The 25,288-nt window shown below is 43.8% G+C and overlaps 1 protein-coding gene across 1 annotated transcript in view; it reads left to right on the top strand.

Moving 5' to 3' along the window:
- Positions 1 to 19,813, top strand: part of SLC43A3 (solute carrier family 43 member 3) — a 99,366-nt gene extending 79,553 nt beyond the window's left edge. The window contains exons 10-14 of the mRNA XM_063958554.1: positions 7,646 to 7,801; positions 7,984 to 8,085; positions 9,313 to 9,496; positions 17,467 to 17,590; positions 17,675 to 19,813. Of these exons, the coding sequence (XP_063814624.1) occupies positions 7,646 to 7,801; positions 7,984 to 8,085; positions 9,313 to 9,496; positions 17,467 to 17,590; positions 17,675 to 17,794 (686 nt within the window). The 3' untranslated portion in view covers positions 17,795 to 19,813. The remainder of the gene's footprint in view (positions 1 to 7,645; positions 7,802 to 7,983; positions 8,086 to 9,312; positions 9,497 to 17,466; positions 17,591 to 17,674) is intronic.
- The last annotated feature ends 5,475 nt before the right edge of the window (positions 19,814 to 25,288 follow it).

Below are 25,288 nucleotides of genomic sequence, written 5' to 3'. Positions count from 1 at the left end.
CCTGGAAAGGGCCATCTGTCGGAGGGATATGGGATGGCTCTGTCGGTATTGCCTTTCCGATATTATTCCTCAAGCAGGTGAGACATGTCATTGCTCTTTTACCCGCTTGGGAAGAAAATCCTGGGGCGCACCAATAAGCTCTTACTAGCTTGCACATCCCTTCTTTGCCTAGATGAGTCAGCCCATGTGCTGCTTCCGCTAGACTTGGAAGGTATGCTCTGGGTGCCACTGGTTTACCATGTCCATCTGTCCAGAGTCCTGAGGACTCCTGGTCATATCCTTTTGACTTCCAAACTGCCTTTTCCTGTGGGGAACACAAATTTTGCATTTCACACAATTTCTGTGTGTTTACAGTGTTAAATACCATCAGTCGTGTACTATCTGTTTGTATGGGGTTACTAGCTGCTGATTTAGCAGCTTCGTCTGCTCGGCTGTTACCAAGTGATACCGGGTCTTGGCTATACGTGTGAGCTTTACACTTGGTAACAGCCACTCTGTCGGGTTCCTGTATCGCTGTTAGAAGTCTTTTGATGTGGGCTGCATGCGCTACGGGTGTGCCAGCTGCCGTCATGAAATTTCTGATGCGCCATAGATCTCCAAAATCATGGACTACTCCGAATGCGTACCTAGAATCTGTGTAGATATTGGCTGACTTGCCCTTAGCCAATTCACATGCTCTGGTTAGGGCAACCAGTTCAGCAACTTGTGCTGAGTGAGGTGGGCCTAGCGGTTCTGCTTCTATGGTACCTTGGTCATCTACGACTGCGTATCCAGTACACAAGTCTCCCGAGTCCGTCTGTCTGTGACAACTACCGTCAGTGTAGAAAGTAAAATCTACATCTTCCAGTGGGTTGTCACTGATGTCAGGCCTTGCCGTGAAATTTTGGGTCAAATATTCCATACAATCATGCGTGTCATCCCCTGTATTAAATCCTCCTTCACCATTATTCTCATCCTCCACCCTTTGTGCCTGTCCAGGCACACCTGGGAGATACGTTGCAGGATTTAAAGCGCTGCATCTCCTTATGGTAATGTTTACGGGGGCCATCAATGCCAATTCCCATCTTGTAAACCGCGCTGATGAGACGTGTCTGGTTTGGGCAGAATTTAGTAAGGTTGACACTGCATGTGGTGTATGAATTGTGAGGTTGTGTCCTAGCACTACATCTTCGCTTTTCGTGACTAGCAATGCTATTGCTGCAACGCTTCGCAAGCATGTGGGGAGGGATCGCGCTACCGTATCTAGCTGAGCACTGTAGTAAGCTACCGGCCTGCTGGCATCACCATGCTTCTGGGTTAAAACACCTGCTGCGCAACCAGCAATCTCTGTTCCGTACAGCTCAAAGGGTTTCCCATAGTCAGGCATACCTAATGCCGGTGCCTGTGTTAGGCACTGTTTTAGTCTTTCAAATGCCATCTCAGATTCGTCTGTGTGCGAGATCCGATCAGGTTTACTTGATGAGACCATCTCCTGCAAAGGTAGGGCTAGTATGGAAAATCCTGGGATCCAGTTACGGCAATACCCACACATTCTTAAAAACGTTCTGATCTGTTGCTGGGTTTGTGGCAGGGTCATGTCACGAATTGCTTGAATTCTATCAGCGGTAAGGTGTCTCAGTCCTTGTGTTAGACAGTGTCCCAAATACTTCACACGGGTTTTGCATAATTGTAACTTGTCTTTGGAAACCTTGTGTCCTGTGTCTGAAAGATGAAACAGGAGCTGTTTCGTATCTTTCAGGGACGCTTCCAATGAATCTGAACACAGTAGTAAATCGTCCACGTACTGTATCAATACTGATCCACTCACTGGTTGGAAAGACTGTAAACAATCATGCAGAGCTTGTGAGAAAATACTTGGACTGTCTATGAAACCTTGGGGTAAGCGAGTCCATGTATATTGAACTCCTCTGTATGTACCGAGAAGAAAGCAGAGGTCAATCACAGTGAAAAATTTGGCAGTGGGAGGGATTTGCATTAGGATGACAGCTGGATTTGGCACTACGGGGAATTGACTCTCAACTATTTTGTTGATCCCTCTTAGATCCTGCACTAATCGGTAACCCCTCCCCCCACTCTTTTTAACAGGGAAGATGGGACTATTTGCAGTGCTGGACATCCTTACCAGAATGCCCTGTTGTAGCAAGCGCTCTATTACAGGGTAAACTCCTAACTCCACCTCTGGCTTCAGAGGATATTGTGGGATTTTTGGAGCTATCCTACCATCTTTTACTTGCACAACTACTGGGGCTACATTTGCCATCAATCCAGTGTCTTGTCCATCTTTGGTCCAAAGTGACTCCGGTATCTGGGAAATCATTTCTTCTACCTTGGACGGACACCTATTTACAATAACAGTGTGTGACATTAATCTTGTTGGGGAGTCTAGCATATCTTGCGCTTCCTGAGCGTGGTTTTCGGGTATGTCCAAGAACACACCTTCAGGAGTACAGTATATGACGCATCCCATTTTGCACAGTAAATCTCTCCCTAAGAGATTAGTCGGAGCCGATGCAGCCAGCAGGAAAGAATGCTTGGTATGCAAAGGCCCTATCGTAATCTCTGCGGGTTTGCTTAAAGGGTAGTGCTGTACTACTCCTGTTACTCCCATGGCTGGAATTATTTTACCAGTGGTTCTCCTGCCCACGGTTGAATTTATCACTGACTTGGCCGCCCCCGTATCTACAAGGAAATTTAGAGATTTACCAGCTACATCAATTGTGACCTCGGGTTCACTTCCAAGGTTCGCAATTAATTTCACTGGCTGCAGATTACAGGTGTGGCCTCGCCCCTATGGTGCGTGGTGGCCTCCCTGTATTGCGCTGGCAGCTATTACCTGTGAAGGAGGTAAATGGGATCTATCAGTGACTTGCCAGTCTCTTTTTGGGGGATACCTTTTTGTTTCCCCTGCGTGTGGCTCATAACTTCGTCTCTGCGGTCCTTGATCCCAATTTCGTGTGTCATGTCGTTGTCTAGGGGGTTGGTATGATCTTTGTGCATTCTTTGATCTACAGTCTCGTGCAAAATGTTCCTCTTTATGACAGTAATAACAAGTTGCCACATTTGACTTACCCACAGGGGTCGGAGATTTATACAGAGGTGGCCTTGTGGTCAGGGCCTGTATACTTACGGCCATTAACTTATCACTTTGTGACTCCCTGTGTCTGGTGATATTCCGTTCATGATCAACAGCTGCCTCTCTCAAAGTAGCCACCGACAGACCTCGCCAACATGATTGGGTGGTCTGTACCCTTGTCCTTAATACTTCTTTTAAACCTTCCATTAACACAGATACTGCTACTGCTCTATGATTTACATTTGTCGTAATGTCTTCTATGCCTGTATACTTAGCCATTTCCTGTAGTGCCCGATGAAAATAATCAGCAGCTGTTTCTCCCTCTTTTTGTTTGATGGAAAAAAATTTATTCCATTTGGCAACAGCTGGAAAATACTCTTTTAACTGTAAATTTATTCTCTTTACATTATCTTGGTTGTACACATCCGTAAGGGGTACATCTTCATCTAATTTACAGTCAGCTAAAAATCTTGCTGAGTCGACATTGGAGGGTAAACATGCCCTCAGCAATATCTGCCAGTCTTTGTTATTGGGCTCCACAGTATTTCCTAGATCTCTAATGTATTTCTGACTAGCAGCTAGATCTTTCTTAGGATCAGGGAATTCAGACACCATTGTTCTTAATTCCATTCGGGAAAAGGGGCAGTGCATGGCGATGTTTCTGACAGGAGTGACTCCTGAAGTGTCAGTTTTCCCATTTGGCACTGCTATTACCCTAACGGGATTAAGTCCAATAACATCCTTCTGAGTAGATTCTACAATATGTGGTGAAATGGTTTCAGCATAGTGTATGGTGCCGTACTTACCAGATGATACGACCTCACCTGTCCCTCCGCTAGGGGGCTTTGACGCTAATCTTATGGGTTGGGCCGTGCCCACTGTTGTTTCTGCTATGGTGGCTGCTAGAGAGAGTGCCGATATTGTTGTTGGCTCATCCTCTTGATCACACTCCTGGGGAAAGTTTAAAACAGGGTACAGCTTGCACGGATTAGTATTTGCATCAATAATCTTAGTCACATTATTCTTAACATTTATACAGTTACTAAGTGCATGTTTATCATTCACCAGTGTGCCATTCTCTGTGACCACCTGCTCTCCCGTTATGTATGGTGGCGGTGGCGCCGTGGCTATCAGTTTCTTGATAGGGTTAGATCCAGCCGCCTGAGCCAATCCTCTCTGTATTTCACCCTCCTGCTGCCATAACTGTAAATAGTCATAATGTTTGATTCGTCTCTTTGCAGATTTAATGAGACATATCCTTCTCCTTAGATTTTGCAACACATCTGGGCCAAAACTGCCTACTCGTGGGAACTTTTTCCCATCGTGCACAGTCATTCTTTCCCATTCATCGCACAAAACCTCTGTGTGTGATCTGTATTTCTCACACATTACATACCTTGCCGACCCGATTGGTCGGTTTACTAAGTCAACCCGAACCGAGGTTGATCGCCCCCCTAACTGAACAACTGGCCCCCATCTTTGCAGGTGTTGCTTTCACTACCTCTGACCTTCAAATCAGGGTCTTCAGCGAACCCTTACAAAAACCAAGATGTCCTGGGCAGGCCGGCGGCGGAGTTTACCGAGTACCCCACTCACTCGCCCACGTCGACCAATACGCCCACACACTGCCTTAGCGCTGGCGTACTCAACCTAGGGCCCCTGCGACCTGAACCTCTATTTACTGGAACATGTGGGTGTGATCCGAAGAGCACTTAACCCTTTCCAGTAACTATTGGTTGTTGGATAGTTCCCAAGTGACTAGCGAACTTCCCTTAAAATAAAAAAATATTACACAAATCACGTTAGAATGTACAAATAGCGTTTATGACCCCTCTAGCGTACGCAAATGGTACTGGGTCAAGTTACTAACTAATGCACACAATTACGTGCGGTACAATCATTCTGCACATAAGCAACTAATCTTATGTGCGGAGCGACCAGTGGAATCGAAAATTGTTGCTGCGAATTCCTTCAGCCTGAGCTTAATGGCCTATATGGGTATCGCACCAACCCTTTCTGGTGTTGTGCTCCTTTACCCTTTATCTATAGCGGACTTCTTAGTCTGCTGTACCTGGACCTCCTGGTCTGTCTGGACCTCCTGGTCTGTGCTACAGTAGACCTCCTGGTCTGCTATACTCTAATGCTCTTTTTTTAAATGTTTAACAAGGGATGCCTCCCAAGCCACCATGCAGTCACTTACATGTATGTACCTTCACGAGAACTCGATGATTTCCTTGGTTCAAACTCCAAAAATTAGAAACTTATATATATGTATACACACTCTTTCACCTCATATACACTTTACTTTCGTTTCTGCGCAGAAATCCCTTTCATTCAGTAACACAGTTTAGTCCAGATGAGTTGCAAATTAGAGAAGGATCTATTAGCTTAAAATTTTGGACACTGAAATTGACTTGCGCTATTATCGCGTTGCCTCCTTTTCGCCTATTTAAAATAATACTATCGTGTGATTTGTATTATGTGGGCGTACCCAGACGCTCCGTTGCGTAATATATGCTCCGTGCGTCGACCCTTGCGTCGCGTACACTCGTTCTGCCCCTTGTTAGAGACACGTGTACGCCATCCAGGTATGTCCACAGTAACACAACTAACACATTTATCAATGTAAATGACCTTTAACTGTAATCATCTACTGAACACCACACAGAACTTCCTTGTATTTTAGGCAAGCCGTGTGCGTGTTTTACAAATTACTTCCTTACGTATTAATATTACTTTTAACTACCAATAGCAACAAATCTTTCTCAGTACGTTATCAATTGTGAAATGGCAAACAGGAAGGTGATATGTGAAAATACACAAATGAAAAGAGATACAGTTGTGTGCGTGCGTGTGTACGCAAAACAGAAATAAACAGGTTTAAAAAGACAATAGCGTATTGTTCTTACCTCCGGTTCCGGATCCCACCAGCACTCCTTCAACCTAGCGAAACAGACGCTTATCTAGCCAGCACTACTGTATCCCGATACGAAGGGATACTGCCTTCCCGCCTTTGCTGACAGATAACGTTTGTTTTCGCTAGTGCGGATATGTGGAGGACGGACGAGCCGCCAATTGATAATGCTGATATTGATTACCTTATAACCTTCACAATAATGGGTAAGAGACACAGTACGCAATTGGCGTATGGGGTACCGTAAGGGTACGTACTTAGCGTAGCATACGCTAGTCCGTGATCGAGACGCACATGCGGCACGCTCGCTCACAGCTTAATGCGTGGTGTCGAGCACGCTATAGGCTAGCGACTACCGTAATGCTACGCTACCAGCGTAGCGGACGCTCGAGACCACGATGTCACGAGCGGCGCAGACGCTCACAAGATGATAATCAGTAAACCTTGAATGTAACACACAGAAAGGATACTCTTATACTGTAAACCTTGTACTGAGACACTGTAGCGATATAACGCTGCTTAACCTTGTTAATACTAAAGCTGTTTGAGCGATCGAGACGCTCCTATTACCCTCTGCAATGTAATGAACACACGATACTGTGCTAAGGATCCAACACCTTTACTAACAAGCTTTTAGTTATATCGAAAAGGGGTAAAACAGTTACAAGTCATACACTACATGCTAACATATAATTCTAACAGAATATCTAGACAGAAATATACAATAACGTTACAATCTTATACTAAACAGAGAGAGAGAGAATGTGGCCAATACAAACAAAGAGCAAGATGATCACAGAGAATTACTTACACACACTGGGAACGATCACAGCGCAGCCTGGTACCAGCTCCGAGTTAGTCAATATGAAAACCGTTTGTGGAGAGTGAGGGAGCTGCCCAGGCTGGCTGATCTTATATACACTGAGTACAGTATAGTACAAAGAGACCTATAATCTCATTGTTCATTGGACACAGGAATGTCTCCTCGCATCATAACAAAAGGTCATAGGTTAGTTTGAACAGGTGGGCTGTGACTATTTCAAACAGCTCAGGTGGGTGGGAATCTGAAGATTCCCGCCGCATGGGTAATGAATCGCAAATATATGAAATGTCCAGAATCTACTAATGGCCATAACTATACGCAGGAGCGTTTAATCTTTACCTAACCGACACCGGATTGTTGCTATTAAAATACTCTTCGGTTAGGTACCAGACACAACTGTTCAAACCCTGTCTGACCCTTCGTACCATATAAAGAGGGATTCCCAAGTCCGTGAACAAGTCACATTAAACAAACTTACAGTTATTACTAAGGTGAACATTATCTATAAAACATGCTATATGGATTTATTATCTAACGATTGAGTCGCCCGCTAGACGCACACAAACTCTACCGTAAATGCACATACCACGCGCTCGAGCGCATGGCTGAGGCGCCATCACGCGGCTGCGAGTATCCGCACGCACGGGAGAGAATGTGCACGTGCAGCAGGCACGCGCATGAGGTGAATATATGGCAACGTGCAGCGTGATATTTTTCTGACTTTGACACAACCATTAAACTTTCTTTTCAGCCATGACAATGTAACAAGAGCAGCACTATGTATTGCTTGGCAACAATCGCCAGTTCAATAATCACTTTTTTTGCCTTTCTGCAGAGAAGCATACGGAAGTCTCTTTCAGGAGCTGTGTCTTCTCATCACTCTTTATCTGGCACTTGGTCTGGCTGTCTCTCATGCAGCTTAGGCACTATCTATTTATTGGAACCCTGAACCCCACCATCACACACCTGAGCGGAGGAGACCTTGATAAAGGTTTGTATCATACAGCAGTGTGGCAGTGCAGGGATTTTACTGCATGTCCCTTAATGCTCATGTCTTTCTGTGCAATTTTATGTATCATATTATTTTATATGGCTATAACAAATAGTGTCCCAATTGTCCTGTTTCCAGTGACTGTGTGCTTTCATGAAAATCTTTTTTCCCCCTTTTTGCAGTAAGTACATACACAAATGTATTTGCTGTGTCACAGTTCTTTGGTGTTGTGTGCGCTCCTTGGAATGGCTTACTCATGGACAGACACAAAAAGAAACAGAAAGGTAATGACCACAGAAAGTTTAATAAATAGTGCACTGTTAATAACATGTTTTTATGATAGCTTACTTATATAGCACCACCATAGTACACAGTAAAAATGTAATCCCATTGGAGTTTACGGCCTAAGGGTCCCATTTATCAAACCTCCATTTTCAGGGGTAAGCCGCAAATGTTAGGAAAATCCGGAATATGTAAAGGAGGGATCGCAGCAGGCATCTCCGATACCTGCTGCGATCCCTCCATTTCCACCCACAGTTGTATCCCCCATAGGTTTCTATGGGGAATGCAATGCTGCCCGATGTATCAATATTGGGAATGTGGTAGCCCATTGTAGCCAATGGGCTAAATATTGCAAAAAGTAGATCCAGCTGAGTTCCCCCTGAAACCCTCCGCCGGAATGCCTCAGTGCATTGCGGTCAATTTCATGAGCAGGACCCCCGAAGCACATCACAGGGATAGGCTCCTGTTGGAGCCCCTGTCCTTACGAATGCCCGATGATACATACACCCGAATGTATTGCATATTGCAATGCGATCCTGGGTGGTATGATCCCACCCAGATCGCATTTAATATGTGATCCTTGATAAATAGGCCCCTCAGCTACTTTCAGCACATGCACAACAGTAGCACAACCCTAGTGTTCCTTAAGTGTAAAGCATACCTCCCAACTGTCCCGATTTTGGCAGGACAGTCCCGTTTTTCACGGTGTGTCCCGCTGTCCCACCCGCGGTTCGCAGTGTCCCGCGGGTGGGGGGGGGGGGCAGTTGGGAGATCCCCCCCTGTCACTCACTGCTCTGAGCAGAGCAGCGGTGAATAGATGCTGTGCGCATGCGCACAGCATCTATTCACGGCAGAGAGGGACAGGGGGCATGACCAGCAGCTCTCACAGCGCTGTTCATGCCCCCATAATGACGAAAACGGGGGCATGGCTTGCGATCGCGGCACTTGCCACGAGGCCACGTCCCCTTTCTGTTAGACCACACCCCCTAAAAAAAATCGTGCGGAGCGCGGAAGTGTCCCTCCTCGGATAAGACAAAAGTTGGGAGGTATGGTAAAGGCTGTGTACTATAATGATAATAAACCTTATGGTATCATTATTACAGGTTAGCAATTAGATCTGATTAATCCACATCTGTCACAATAAGCATTCTGCTTCATATTCCAGAAATAAATATAAACATGTATTTTACACTTCAACTTTCATTTACAATTTGTATGTTTTTTCTCAGATTCAGACAAGCTTGATGACCTCCGATCCTCAATTCTATCTTTGTCAATGACGGCTGTGCAGTGCATGCTTTTCTCTATGTGTGCCTCGATTCCCATGCTCCCCGCACTGTACCCAACATTTATCCTCCAAGTGATAAATCGTTCATTCCTCTATGGAGGAAATGCTGCATTTCTGTCTGTTGTGTAAGAAACAATCATTCAAGAGCAAAATACTAATATTACATATACATTTTATCACAAGAATGAATTGGTTATAGCATACAGGAGGATCTGAGGATCTACCAGTTTGGTTCTGCTATGTGCTTCGGAAATAGAGTTTTAGATATACATACCTGTAGATGTATTAAGCCTGGAGAAGTGATAAAGAAGTAATAAGTGGAAAGTGATAACGCACCAGCCAATCATTAAGGGTTTGAAAAATGACAGTTAGGAGCTGATTGGCTGGTACGTTATCACCTTCCACTTATCACTTCTTTATCACTGCTTTATCACTTCTCCAGGCTTAATAAGTCTTAGTAACAGATCACTATGAAAAAACTGTATATTAGTCTTTGAAATAGAATATATTAAATACTTGCCAAGTTTTTAAATGTGTGCTCTGGGAGTTCCCAGAAGGTGAGATCCAGTTAGGAGGTGCAGAAGGTGTGGTGTTGCAAAATGTTTCATGGTGGCTTTGATCCCTTCTGTACAATGCTACATTTTGCATCTTGGGGTGAGGCCGTGATGACATGATTCACTGCGAAACGCATCACCAAGAAGTAAGTGTGATATCTGGTGCATATTTTTGTGGGCATAAACCTGTTTATAGGAGTTTTGTTTGGGCCAAGATAGGGGCATCTGCAGGGTAAAAAAATAGTATTTTAGATGGGAGGAGAGAGGCAGATGCAGTGTTCCTTTTAGGTGTGCACACCTCATATTGTGTCCTCATTCAAAAATAAATGCGGTGTAAGGGCAGGCTTGGATTGGCCCACAGGGGTAAAGGGGAAACCCTCGGTGGACCCCACTGCCTGGGGTCCCACCTCATCGTCTAGGGATATGTTTCTAGACTGCAAAAATTATACATTATACATGGTACCTTATACTGCATATATATATGGTGCATTCTCTACAGTGTTTTGCTGTTATTAAACTGGTACATTATTATGCATGCACTAGCAGTATTTACTATATATATTTATAAAGGGGCCTAGACTATACACTCTCCAATGATTAGCCAAGCCTCTGTGGTGACTGGCCACACCCTTCTAGAGACTGGCCACAATCCTAAGTATGGGCCCCTACCACTGCATTTACCCGGTGGGCCCTTCATGCCCCAGTCGGACACTGTGTAAGGGTGCATATATCATATTAACACAGGGCACAAAGCATTTTCCTCACAGAATAACTTTATCTTTATGATGAGATGCAATGAACAGCGTTTTGAGACCAATTTTCCTGATTTTACTGTCCTTTTTTTAAATCAGCAATTTTATAAAAACTAAAGTCTGTCACATTATGGCTTTAATAACTTAGCTGTGCAAAATCTGTGAAAATTATTTATTTTGAAACCCGCTACTCAAAACCCTGACTTCTAGATGGATGGATGTTTTATACTCTTCCACAGGTACAGACTGAGGCCATAAAGTAGTCCTGGCACATCACTGTGCGTGTAGACCAGGGATGGGGAACCTTTTTTCTACCGAGGGCCATTTGGATATTTATAAAATCCTTCGGGGGCCATACAAAAATTCTCAACTTAAAAAAATTACCCTGCCCCCCAGTAGGTCTGCCCCTTAGAGGTACTGTGTGTGCGCGCCGGAGGCGCACGCGCCAAAAAAATGGATGTGGCCAGTTAAAATGGGACGTGATACACATATGCCCCCAATAGTGCAGTGCCAGATCCACAATTGCCCCCACAGTGCCAGGTATACAAATGCCCCCACAGTGCCAGGTATACAGATGCCCCCACAGTGCCAGGTACACAAATGCCCCTCACAGTGCCAGTTATACAGAGGTCCCCACAGTGCCAGGTATACAAATGCCCCTCACAGTGCCAGGTATACAGATGTCCCCACAGTGCCAGGTACAAATGCCCCTCACAGTGCCAGGTATACAGATGTCCCCACAGTGCCAGGTATACAGATGCCCCTCACAGTGCCAGGTATACAGATGTCCCCACAGTGCCAGGTATACAAATGCCCCTCACAGTGCCAGGTATACAAATGTCCCCACAGTGCCAGGTATACAAATGCCCCTCACAGTGCCAGGTATACAGATGTCCCCACAGTGCCAGGTATACAAATGCCCCTCACAGGGCCAGGTATACAGATGCCCCCACAGTGCCAGGTATACAGATGCCCCCACAGTGCCAGGTATACAAATGCCCCTCACAGTGCCAGGTCTACAGATGTCCCCACAGTGCCAGGTATACAAATGCCCCTCATAGTGCCAGGTATACAGATGTCCCCACAGTGCCAGGTATACAGATGCCCCCACAGTGCCAGGTATACAGATGCCCCTCACAGTGCCAGGTATACAGATGTCCCCACAGTGCCAAGTATACAGATGTCCCCACAGTGCCAGGTATACAGATGCCCCCACAGTGCCAGGTATACAGATGCCCCTCACAGTGCCAGGTATACAGATGTCCCCACAGTGCCAAGTATACAGATGTCCCCACAGTGCCAGATATACAGATGCCCCCCATCCCCCCCCCCCCCCCCCCCCCGTGCTGCTTACCGCTTTTTTCGGAGGGACACGGAGGAGAGCGCGGCTATGTTGGGCGGTGGCGTGTAGGACTTGAAACCAGCCGCCGGTTCGAGAGCCAATCAGAGCTTGCGGACCGGCAGCCGCGGCTCCTGAATGGCTGCCGGTCCACGAGCTCTGATTGGCTCACGAACCGGCGGCTGATTTCAAGTCCTACACGCCGCTGTTCCCACCCGACAGCCGCGCTCTCCTCCCTGTTCTGACAGCTAAGACACGCTGCCGCCAGACTGAGTGGCGGCGTGTCTCACTGAGAGAAGCGGGTGGGCCGGAGCAAACGGCTTTGCGGGCCTTATACGGCCCGCGGGCGGGAGGTTCCCAACCCCTGGTGTATACAATAAGGGAGTGTTGCAAATGCTCATGGGGGGCATGCAATGAATCAGGGGGTAATGGCCACACAGCATACCCCCATCTATGTGTATACCAGCAATGGGTGGGAAGGGAGGGTGGAATGTCGGGTGACCCAACAGAGAGCTGGGAGGCTGCGTTTCTCGGACAGCCCTGCTCTCTATGTGGTTGGACTGGCCCAGAAGCGTCAGATGGCCAGTCCAGTCCTGTTCTTTCATGTGATTTTTTTTGGGTGGTAGAATATGTTTGCACCACTTTAACTACATGCAGTAATTTGGCAGTGACATATACTGTATAATACAGTAGAAATGTTCCCCTCTCATAATTATCTTTTGTAAAATTAATTTATAAGGTGGCACCATGTTAAATACATTTATCCTATATTTCCATATCCCGGGAGTACCGAGATGGGGGCTATTTTTTTTTGGGGGGGTGGGTGGGAGGGGTTTTCCGCTTAGTTGTTTCAATTTAAATTATTAAAGAGTTGACTGGCCAGATAGCTATTTCGCCTGTCAAAACCAGCTCTACTTTTTTTCCCACTTTTTTTTTATTTTTCAGATGGTTTTTGGAGATTTTGGAACTCTCTGATTAATACATTCTGAATTTTGTATTTAAAACATTGAATAAAATGAGGTAGTTATTTGCAGTAAGTGGTGTTTAAAAAAATCCTGATTTTGTGTCAAATTTGCCTTTAATATATTTGGTGATTTGAAACTAATCCCCCAAAAATGTACAAAAACCATCGAGCTGACCAATTTCAAACCATTATATTTTTCATACTCTAAAATTTCCTCTAGTTTTTTTTAATACATTCTTTCAAAATTTTCTGCCACTACAGCAAGGTGAAACAAGCAACGAGGTAATACCAATATGTAAGTGCATAGAAGCATTACTCCGCTTACCACTTCAAGGTGTGCTACATTTATAAGTATATAAGGAAGAAAATAAGTAGAGCAAAGAAAGAAGAGGAGTGGGGAATATGGAGTCACTGAAGGAGGGAAAAGAGATAGGAGATAGCCAGGGCCGACTCAAGCCTAAATTTTTTGGTAAGCGGATATAGATTTTGGCGCCCCTTGATGTAATAAACCCTCATATATTTACATAACTGTCATTTACTCGGTGTGTGAAATATTTGGCGTACATGTAATTATGTAACAATGACACTAGGGAATCTGTAGATCAAAGAAAAAATGATAAAACACATATGATTCACATGAGAAAAACACAATCCCTTACTCACGCTACACCACAGTAGAGCCTCTTCTTCACATTACTAGACAGTAGAGCCCCTTATCCACGTTACACCACAGTAGAGCCCCTTATATACATTACACTATGGTAAAGCCGATTATACATTACAATAAAGAGGAGCAGCTTATACACATTATGCCATGGTAGAGCCCCTTAGTCACGTTACACCACAGTAGAGTCCCTTATACACGTTACAACACAGTAAAGCCGATTACACATGTGACACTAAAGTAGAGCCACTTATACACATTATACCATAGTAGATCTCCTTATACACGTTACACTACAATAGCGCCACTATGGAAGTAGCTGTGAGAGGAGCACAAGAGAGAGATAAAGAACAAGAGAAAGAGAGAAGTGAGGATGAGAGAGAGAGAGAGAGAGAGATGAGGACAAGAGAGAAAAAAGAGAGAGGTGTGTGAGAGAGAGAAGTGTGAGAGAGGTGAGGACGAGAGAGAGAGGACAATAGAAAGAGAGAGACAGAGAGGTGAGGATGAGAGAGGTGAGGATGAGAGAGAGATGAGAGAGGCGAGAGAGAGAGAGAGAGGACAAGAGTAAGAAAGTGGCAGAAAGGTAAGGGTGAGAGAAGTGAGGAATAGATAGAAAGGTGAGAGATGAGGACAAGAGAGAGAGGCAGACAGGTGAGGGTGAGAGAGAGGTGAGGATGAGAGAGCGAAAGAAGCGAGAGCGACAGATGAGAATGAGAGAGATGACTAGAGAAAGAGAGTGAGAGAGAGAGAGAGAGAGGACAAAAAAAGAGGCAGAGAGGTAAGGGCGATAGAGAGAGGTGAGAGAGAGATGAGGACAAGAGAGAGAGGGCAAGAGACAGAGGCAGAGAGGTGAGGGTAAGAGAGAGGTGAGGACAAGAGAGACAGGTGAGGATGAGAGAGGTGAGGGTGAGAGAGGTGGGATGACGAGAGAGAGGTGAGGATGCACGAGAGGGAGTCAGCCACTCACCCTGGCTGATCTTCTTTACCTGTTGATAGTGAGCTCTTCCAGGCTGCTCCTGTCTCCCAGCAGTGCTGATGCTGCAACTGGCCCTGCTGCTAGTGGCCGGGATCTAGGACTGCCTCAGTGACGTGTCTCCTCAGGGCCCGGGGCTCAGGCAGGCTGCTGCAGATGGGGTGATTGTGGGCAGCGGCCATGTGTTGAGCCACATGCAGTCGCCCAACTCCGTGGTGCTGCTCTTGTAGTAGGCGCGGACAAAGACATTGGCCATGGCTGGGTGCGGGGAGTGGAGCGGAGGACACAAAGACTCCCAGGAGCAGTGTGCACCAGACAAGGAGGAGATCAGGCCAAAGCTGCCGCTTACTTACATATCCACATTGTAACCTGTGCAAAGAATACTGTATGCATTTTCCAAATGATAAAAACAGTTATCAAATGTTTTTGATTTGCAATGCATTAGGTCAATCACATTAGAAACATCTTGTAATATTTTCATGTGTTTACAGAATGTTACTGAAAGCGCATTGTAAACTTGATTTTTCATGGGTTTTGCCAGTGGTTTTTAAAATATCAGTGTTATTAAAGGCATAAAATGCCAGGTTTTTCCTTTAATAACATTGCTGTCTTAAAAAAGTTTTTTAAAAACTTGAAACCTAATCCATTTACTCCACACCTTGCAACGGAAAGCATTTCAACATGTTACAAAAAAACACATTATTACTTAGGTATGTATGTATGATTGTATGTATGTATGCTGCCCGTCTGTCGCTGATGACTTGGTCCTGCCCCAAAACGTACAGTAGCATGAACTAAAGAACTTACTTTATATGTTTATTCGACTGGAGAGTGTCGCCTGCTATTTTTAGCAGCAAGACAGGAGTATGGGCATTCTGTATTAGGCTGTGCTCCTCACTTGGATGCTGTCTGTACTTTATGGTGGTCCATTGGTTGCTATCTGTCATATATGGTGGTTATTGATGCTGTCTGTACTGTATGGTAGACACTAGTATGTAGTCTGTATTTTAAAGTGATCACTAAAATGTAAAGTGTTGTTCATATTTCATGGCAGTCACTGGGAAGTTATCTGTGTTTTACAGAGGTCACTGTGGTGTGATCTGTATTTTATAGTGGTCACTGGGATGCTGCATGCTGGTCACTGGGATGTTGTCTACATTATATGGTAGTCACTTTGATGCTTTATGCATTTTATGATGGTCACTGTTGTATTTTATGTTGGTCACTAGGATGATGTATGGCGGTCACTAGGATGCTGTATGTACTCTGTGCTGGTCACTGAGCTGTAGTATGATTATCACATAGACGTTTTCTGTATTTTATTATCGCGGTCACTGTTGTATTTTATGCCAGTCACTAAAATGATGCTGGGATGCTGTCTGTACTGGGTGCAGATTATTAGCTCTACACTAAAAACATCTATAGTCAATAGGTCTACCACTAATGGTAGACATGCATTAGGTCGACAGAGTTAAAAGGTTGACATGGTCAAAAGGTCAACATAGAATAGCTAGACAGTGGAGTGGGGAAGGTTGACAGGGTCAAAAGGTCAACAGGGTAAAAAGGTCAACATGGAAATGGTTGGCACAAAAAAGACACAATTTTTTTTTTTTTTGGGGGGGGGGGGGTGTTTTGTCACTTTTCTGCCGCAAACAAGCCCCATTCCTGCAGCTCACCATGCTTCGGGCAAGGTTAATATTCCCAATTGTAGCCAACGTGGATGGTAAAGTATGAAAAAGTTGAAAAAAACTAAAAGTAAAAAAACTTGTGTCTACCATTGTCATGTCGACCTTTTGACCCTGTCGACCTGTTGAACTGTCTATCTTTTACATGTCAACCTTTTGACCCTGTAGACCTAATGCATGTCTACCAATAGTGGTAGACTTCTTGACTGTATACCATTTTAGTGTAGCTCTATAGTCCGGATACCATCTGTACTGTAGATTACTGGGATGCTATTGGTATTGTATGGCAGTCACTGAGATGTGATATGATGATTGCTGGGATGCTGTCTGTATTTTATGTAAATCACTTGGATGCATCTGTACCTTATGGCTGTCACTGGGATGCTGGCTCTATTTTATGGCAGTCACTTGGATGCATTATGTCCTTTATGGCAGTCACTGGCATGCTTTGTATTGTGTATGGTGGTAACTGGGATGCTGTCTGTACTGGAAGGCTGTCACATAGATGATGCAGTATGTGTCTTGTATTGCAGTTACTGATATACTGTCTGTCCTGCATTGTGGCAACGTGGATACTGTCTGTACAGTATTGGAGTCACACAGAGGCTCTCTTTATTGTATTGCAGTCACATGGATAATCTCTGTATTGTATTGTGGCTAGCGCTAAGGATTTTATAATGCCTCCTATTTTTCTGTATGGTCCTGCCTACAGTTTATTTGACCCTACCAACATGTGGCCACTTTCAGAAATGTTTGTAGGTTCATTGTAAGTTCCCAATCAACACCTGTTTGTAAACATTCGAAGCAATAGCACTATAATATTTCTGGCTATTTTGTCAAGAACAACGCAGCATATTTTTATCACGTCTTTCTTTTTATCATAGGTTCAGCTACTGTAGCTCAAACAAATAACGATACATGTGTAATTTTGATTTAAATGTTCATACATTTATTTGCAAAAGTCTAAATATTTTTCTTGCAGTTGGGTGTAAATTGATGTATTAATTAATAGTTATCTTTATAAGCCAAACCTAAAAGTGATGCATGACCTGGCATCTAAAGAGACAGAATTTTCAAAATCACGAATACTTAATGAATATATTCCTTCCTGTCTTATTTTTCCAACGGATTGCATATTCAATTTCCCTGTCTGTTGCCTTCTAGATTTCCACCACAATACTTTGGAAAACTGTTTGGATTGGCGTCTGCTTTCTCTGCAGTGATATCTCTTCTTCAATATCCAGCATTTTATATCATACGAATATATCTGGACGGTGACCCATTCTATGTATGTAACCAGTTATATGTACTAGTAATAGTTTTTATCATAATGGGATGTGTTACTGAAGACTATATCTTACTGTTTTTTAAGGTCAACATTTTCCTGTTGATCCTGATGTTACTGGCATTTGTCCACCCAATCAATGTTTTCCGGATTTGCAGACAGGAGAAGAATGCAAGGAAGGCCCCAGAGGGGCAATGTGAACTGTAACCAGGTCCGTCTTAACAGCGTTGTTGGCCCTGGGCAAAGCATTGCACTGGGGCCCCTAACCACCCATTCAAAATCAACAATTAAAGAAAAAAAATCATAACAAGCACCTCCTGGGGTCCTGTGCCATCTCCCCACATGCCTCTGTTCGTGGATAGCTCCAGCCACCCACCAATCAGCATGCTGATAACCATCCACTGGCTGGCTGTCGGCAAGGAGGCAGGTAGAGAATGCTGCCTCGCTGCTCTGATCATGTGACCACTACCTGCCTCTGCTCAAAGGCCCCTAGAATTGTGGGGCCCTGGAAAACTGCTCGGTGTGCCTATACGTTAAGATGCCCTGACTGTAACCAATCAGAACTCTCAGAAACTCTTAATGTTATTACAGATCATTACTCGGTACTAAATGGAAAATTGTAACACGATTCAATATAAAGCACTGTATTATGAAATAACAAATGTACTGAGGGCCAATGTAATGTTTTTGAATATAAAATGAGTGCATTCCTTGAGAAGGATCAGATTTAGGAAAAATCCAGTGCTTGTGTTTACTCAGTTCGCACAAGCATAAAGTGGGTACATCTGCAGCTGCAACTATATGACATATTTGAATTTAAATATAAAATAGGAAGCCTTTCTTCAAAAATGGTATGATGATATCACTTTACAAGTATATATAAGGGATGTGCCCCGTCCTAAATTTCGGGTTTTGGGTTCTTGTTTTGAATCTCCTTCGTGTTTTTGGATCTGTATTTGTTTTGCAAAAACCTCCCTTGCGAGTTTTGGATCTGTATTTGGTTTGGATCTGTATTTAAAAAAAAAAAAATCATAAAAACAGCAAAAATCACAGAATTTGTCCATGTTTTTGTTCCTACGGTATTATTAACCTCAATAACATTAATTTACAGTCAATTTTGACCACATCACAACATTGTTTTCATTGAGTGTTGGATTGTGCAGGTTTTGAATTCCATATAAGGGACGCGCACCCGGGTCTCAGTGCAATTGCACTCCCTTTGCCATGACGTCTGCAATAAAGTGGAAATATGTTGAATTAATACAAAAATTAGTTGTTTATATTGGTAAAAAAACATTTACATGGTACTACATACCTTGCGTAAAGCTTGATGAAGCGGAACCTTCTCCATGTCGAACATTAATTTCAGGAACTAATCCTATATTGAGGCTGAAAATAATCTGTACAGATAATTACAGCATCTAAAAATATATATTGTGCAATATATATTTTTAATTGTTTGTACTGTGGCCAAAATTACCTGGAAATGAATGTTATTGAGGTTAATAATACTCTGTGAACAAAAAAAAGGCCAAATCATGTGATTGTAGCTGTTTTTGTACATTTTGAAAGAAAAATATGAAACCAAAATCAGCAAAAATGGTCTGACACAGATTTTCATTAATAACTAGATCAGGGGTCCAAGGGAGGTAGACTAGAGTATGTATGTATGTAGTGGAAGGAAGGATTGATTAGTAATTTCATTTAATTTGTTTGATTTAAAAAATGTAACTTAATCATTGGGGGCATTGTATATGGTCTTTAATGCATAGACAACAATTTTTATTGGTTATATTATTGCACTCTGACTTTTACTAATCCGACTTTTACTTTTTATTTTTATTTGACATGCCCTGAATTAAGCCATCTGTGTCTCTCCTCTCAATTGTTTGTCCTCCATATATAACAACAAATATGAACCAAGTGGGGTACAGCACACACAACAATTTGTACAAAAAATGTACCACCTACATTGTCACAATACGTGTATGAGTCAGAGATAATAATCTTATGCTACAGTTTAATTTCACCAACAGTGTCGCACAATACCTGTATGAGTAGGAAATGAAATATATTACTGTGGTACCACCTTCACCCACAGCATCACACAATACCTGTATGAATCAGAGATAATCTAATGCTACGATTTAATTTTACTAACAGTGTCACACAATACGTGTATGAGCAGTAAATAAAATATATTACTGTGGTACTATACCACCTTCACCCACAGCGTTACACAATACGTGTATGAGTCAGAGATAATAATCTAACACTATGGTTTAATTACACCAACAGTGTCGCACAATACGTGTAATTTTACACTGTGGCGTAGCCCCTGGATGGATGCACAGATCACACCTTCCAGATACAGCAGACAGGGCACCCCTTCCAGATACAGCAGACAGAGCACCCCTTCCAGATACAGCAGACAGAGCACTCCTGGTCTGATACAGCAATCTAAGCACCCCATGACTGATATAGCACACAGAGCACACCTTAAGGTACATAGACAGTCATAGTGATATTTCTCCAAAATGAAGGAATATGATGTATTGTCTAAATGGCAATCACAATGTACAAAAGAGATAACATTGACCAAACAGGGAATGTAGTGACCCTGGGCTTAATTCGGATGTGGTTGATGTGAGCATCAACTTGGAAGCAGCAGCGATGCTCAGATATGGTAATACAGCAAGCGGCATCTGGTATAAGTTAATGCATGTGTGATCATCTGCTGTGCCCGGGGATGTAGCAACTGATCACTGCCAATGCAAGACCCATGCTGCAAATCAGTGACGGAACTTGTGAGTGGTGGGCCCAGGTGCAAAAATATAATTTGGGCCCCCCTCCTCCACCCCAATCCAAGTTCACAATATGCCACACTGCAGTGGGTGAGAGGAGGAGGCAGCGGGTGACAGGGGAAGGCTGTAGGTGACAGGGAGAGGCAATGGGTGACAGGGATATAATCACAATGTCCTGAGGTTTGGAGAACAGAGGGCATGTACGTTAGTTTGGGCAGGAACACAGCAGCCTCTGCTCTGCCTGTGACAGGGACCCCCATCCCTTGTGCTTTCCTCAGTTTGGTACTCAGTCAAGCAGACTCTGACAGTGCCAGTTACATTGGTTGTGGCTGCCTTTAGTTCACAGACAGCAGTGAATCAGAGAAAATGTTCAGCTGTCTGTTAATTAGAGGCAGTATGTGGCTGTGATGATCAGCACTGATAGGTAGCAGGACTCCTCTATCAGTCCAGCACATACAAGGTCAGTCCTGCCTCCCTAAGGTGTGGTGCAGGTTCCTTTGGGCTGTGGGGCCACCCTGCTCTCTGCACTGGGCTATTCATCCAACATTGCTTGGAATGGTCTGTGGTGGTGTGTGCGTGTATGTGTGTGTGTGGGGGTGGGGGAGGCTCTGTTCAGGGGATAACTAATTGCTGGTCTGGGAAGTAGTGGGCCCGTTAGTCCTCAGGGGCCCCGGTGCAAAGCACCTGCTGCACTAATGGTAGTTCCGCTCTTGCTGCAGATGCACAGTACAGGTCCAGTGCATGTGCAAAGTACTGAACTTTGGGCCTAATTCAGACCTGATTGCACCTGCAAACATTTTCAATAATGGGCAAAACCATGTGCAGTGCAGGTGGGGTAGATATAACATGTGCAGAGAGAGTTAGATTTGGGTGGGGTGTGTTCAAACTGAAATCTAAATTGCAGTGTTAAATAAAGCAGTCAGTATTTACCCTGCACAGAAACAAAATAACCCACCCAAATCTAAATTTCTCTGCACATGTTATATCTGCCTCCCCTGCAGTGCACATGGTTTTGCCCATAAGAGAACAATTTTGCTGCTGCAATCAGGTGTACATTAGGCCCATTGCACTAAAGTGACAGTGATGATAATAATGTGCAGAGTTATAGCAAGGCGTTAATGTGGCTCTGGGATATTTTTTTTATAAAAGTCATCACATGTAGGTTTGACCAAATCAACTGTAGGTGGATACACAGATACACTCTGCACATGTTATATCTGCCTCACCTGCAGTGCACATGGGTTTGCCCATTAGAGAAAGATTTTGCTGCTGAGATCAGGTCAGAATTAGGCCCATTGTTACTTTGTGACATTCTGCCTATTTGCGTCAGGACCTAAATCAAGCCTCATATGAACAACTGCATGAAGTCTCTTAAAAATGAAAACACATTACACATAACCGTAAAATGACATATAAAATTATATATATAGGAATGGAAATAAAAAAGTGTGTGTACAGATGGTTCCATGTTTATCTTGACATTTAATAGTTTTAACTGAGACTGGGCAGTCGGACTTTATCCCCTGCTGTAATGACATAATCCCCTGTTGTATTGTTCTCTGTATTGTATTGCAGCTGAGAACAATAGATGAAAGGTTTACGTTAATAAACCATGTTGTGCCTAGGCGCAGCAAACTAGCCAAGATAACCGTGGACCCATCTGTATCTGTAAATTCAGAAATAAACAAGATTGACACTCCAGATTTCATGAAAAGATTGAAACCTTACTTTATATAATACAGGTTGAGTATCCCTTATCCAAAATGCTTGGGACCAGAGGAATTTTGGATATGGGATTTTTCCGTATTTTGGAATAATTGCATATCATAATGAGTTATTATGGTGATGGGACCTAAAATCTAAGCACAGAATGCATTTATGTCACATATACACCTTAGACACACAGCCTGAAGGTAATTTTAGCCAATATTTTTTATAACTTTGTGCATTAAACAAAGCGTGTGTACATTCCCACAATTCATTTATGTTTCATATACACCTTATACACACAGCCTGGAGGTCATTTAATACAATATTTTTAATAACTTTGAGTATTAAACAAAGTTTGTGTACATTGAGCCATCAAAAAACAAAGGTTTCACTATCTCAGTCTCACTCAAAAAAGTCTGTATTTCGGAATATTCCGTATTTCGGAATATTTGGATATGGGATACTCAACCTGTATATCCATTTCATGAAATCCAGTGAGTGCCTATTGTGTTTCTTTCTTTGGGTACAGTTGCACATTTATCTATATATATATATAAATGCGAAAGTCCTCACTGACTGACTGACTGACTGATTGACTGACTGACTCATCACATTCTCTTACTTCCCCCGATATGTTAGGAAACTGAAATTTGACATAGGTATTCTGCAGGTGAGAAATCGGAAAACTACATGATAAATAAAATAGAATTTTAATAAACCTCCCCTAAAGGGATAATAAGGGGGTTGACATAATGACGTCATTACTGGTGTGTGGCTTGCGTTACATGAACGATAATGCCCAAATGGACAATTGGATCAAAATTTGGATTGCACCTCCAGTGTGTAGAATTTAATAAACCACAAAAACAGTCCTGTCTAGGAAGGCCAATCCCGGGCCATATTTTCAATCCAATCCTGGTATCGGGATTGAAAAATGGTCAATCCCGGAATACCCGGGATTGTCTTTCAACTGTGTCCAGCCGTTCCCCACGGCCCACCCCATCTCTCCCCTCCCACCCCGCAGACATAAATACACTTACAAACCTGCGGAGAGTGAGTGCAGAGGGAGCCGGCTGTACGCGGGAGGAGGCAGCGAGTGAGTGCAGGGAGAGCCGGGAGCAGATGGCGGGTGAGTGCAGGGGGAGCCGGGAGGAGGCAGCGGGTGAAGACCGCCGTACCTTCCGGCTCTGCGGCTGCTGACAGCGCAGCGTGACCTCACAGTCACAGGTCGGGAGCAGGAAGCTGGGCAGCGTCTGAGCATCCTGAAGATGGTCCGAGATCCTGCTAAATTCCGATCCTGGGATTGGCCTACCTAGTCCTGTCACTTTTTATTGTATCTGCTACGGACGCTCCTCGGGTAATGCCAAGAACCATGGATTAATATTTACTTACATTAAGACATCTGAAATGTACATCTCTATAGATTTACCAAATTTTTAACACTCATTTAACCATGAAAATCAGAAACTCCCGTGCGAAGAACGGGTAGAACAGCTAGTATATAATAAATGTCATTGTCCCCCACTCCTTCCCTTATATGTATCGTTAATGACTTTGTGTAACACGTCACATATATTTTTAATCTATTGTTCCTCCTTCCCCCTATACTTTGTGCACAACTCCCCTTCTCCACACACACCCCTTATATACCTCATGCCTATCACCCCCACTCCACCCCATATACCATTTATGCCTATCATCCAGCCCGTATAACCTTTATGCCTAACACCCCACCCCTATATCCTTTATGTCAATGACCCCCCCCCCCCCCCTATATATATTATAAGATCGTGATGCCATTTAGTTTTAACTAACTTCTATGGGCTGATTGTGGCTGGTGCTGTTCTCATCTTGCAGGGGTAGGACTCAGAGTTGGAACTGACCGAGGTCTGGAATATGAAAAGGAGCCAAGAACTGCTGAGCGGCCAGCTTATGGCAGCCTGCAGCAGCTGAGACTATGAGTATGTAGGGCTGAGGGCAGCGATTGCAACTACCTGCTTACGGCCCTAGCCTGAGAAGGGCCACATAGCCTGTCTCCCTGGCTGCAGGCATGAAGGGCGGGGGAAGTGCCTTTGCTGCCCAGGGAGGAGGAAGAGAACCACGATGCTGCTGCTGCTGAATGCATCATCATTACTAGTACAGCTCAAAGCAGTAGCTCACTCCAGTCTGACAGGGCAGATTAGCGTGGCCCCAATAGCTTTAAATTGTACTGGCATGGGGGGGCATGTGTCACCCTGCCCCCCTGCCAAGTCTACCACTGACCTGCTCCCCTCCAGATTTTCCACTCTTTACAAGGATTTCCATATGCAAGTTACCTACCACAATCTGAAAACACATCAGAGGTAAAATGGCTTTTGGAAAAAAAATTCATGTGGTAGGTAAAATAGATTGCAAACTCAATTAGCGTAGGTTCCATTAGCATAGGTTCCATTAGTGTAGTTCGGTCATTGGAGGCCCAGGCTTGCCTGCAGTGTCAGGCCTCCAGATGATTAGCAGCCAATTGGAGGATCCTCACAGTGATGGGCATTTTGTCATGGTCTGAATAGAAGGTTCAGACCACAAAGAAAATAGATGCCACTCTCAATCTACAGTTCAGACCACAATAAAAAGGGCACCATACTACAAAAATTATACCCTGGAACTAGAAAAGGTTCAGAGATGAGCGACCAAATTGATAAAGGGGATGGAGACTCTAGAATACGAGGCAAGACTTGCTAGGCTAGGCATGTTTATATTGGAAAAAAGGAGATTAAGAAGGGACATGATTAACATTTACAAATATATAAAGGGTCAATACACAGAGCTAGCAGGAGATTTGTTTTTGGTAAGATCATCAAAAAAGACATGTGGACACCCGCTTAGATTGGAGGAGAGGAGATTTCGCACACAGAGACGGAAAGGTTTCTTCACAGTAAGGACAATACGTATATGGAATTCCCTGCCTGAGAAAGTAGTGATGGTGGACTCGGTCACTACTTTTAAAATTGGGCTTGATAAATTCCTAATGGATAAGGATATACAGTAGAGTATTTTAGTTTACGGCTAAACACCACAGGTAAAATTAGTCTTAAAAATACCTGTAGTAAAGTGTAGGAGACCACTAACAGGTTGAACTCGATGGACAAATTGGGGTAAATTTACTAAGATTCGTAAGTCTCCCGATTTGGTGGGAGAATAATCACGAATG

Source organism: Pseudophryne corroboree, chromosome 3 (assembly GCF_028390025.1).
Source record: "Pseudophryne corroboree isolate aPseCor3 chromosome 3, aPseCor3.hap2, whole genome shotgun sequence".
Lineage (NCBI taxonomy): Eukaryota > Metazoa > Chordata > Amphibia > Anura > Myobatrachidae > Pseudophryne > Pseudophryne corroboree.
This window is presented reverse-complemented; position numbering and strand designations above follow the sequence as displayed.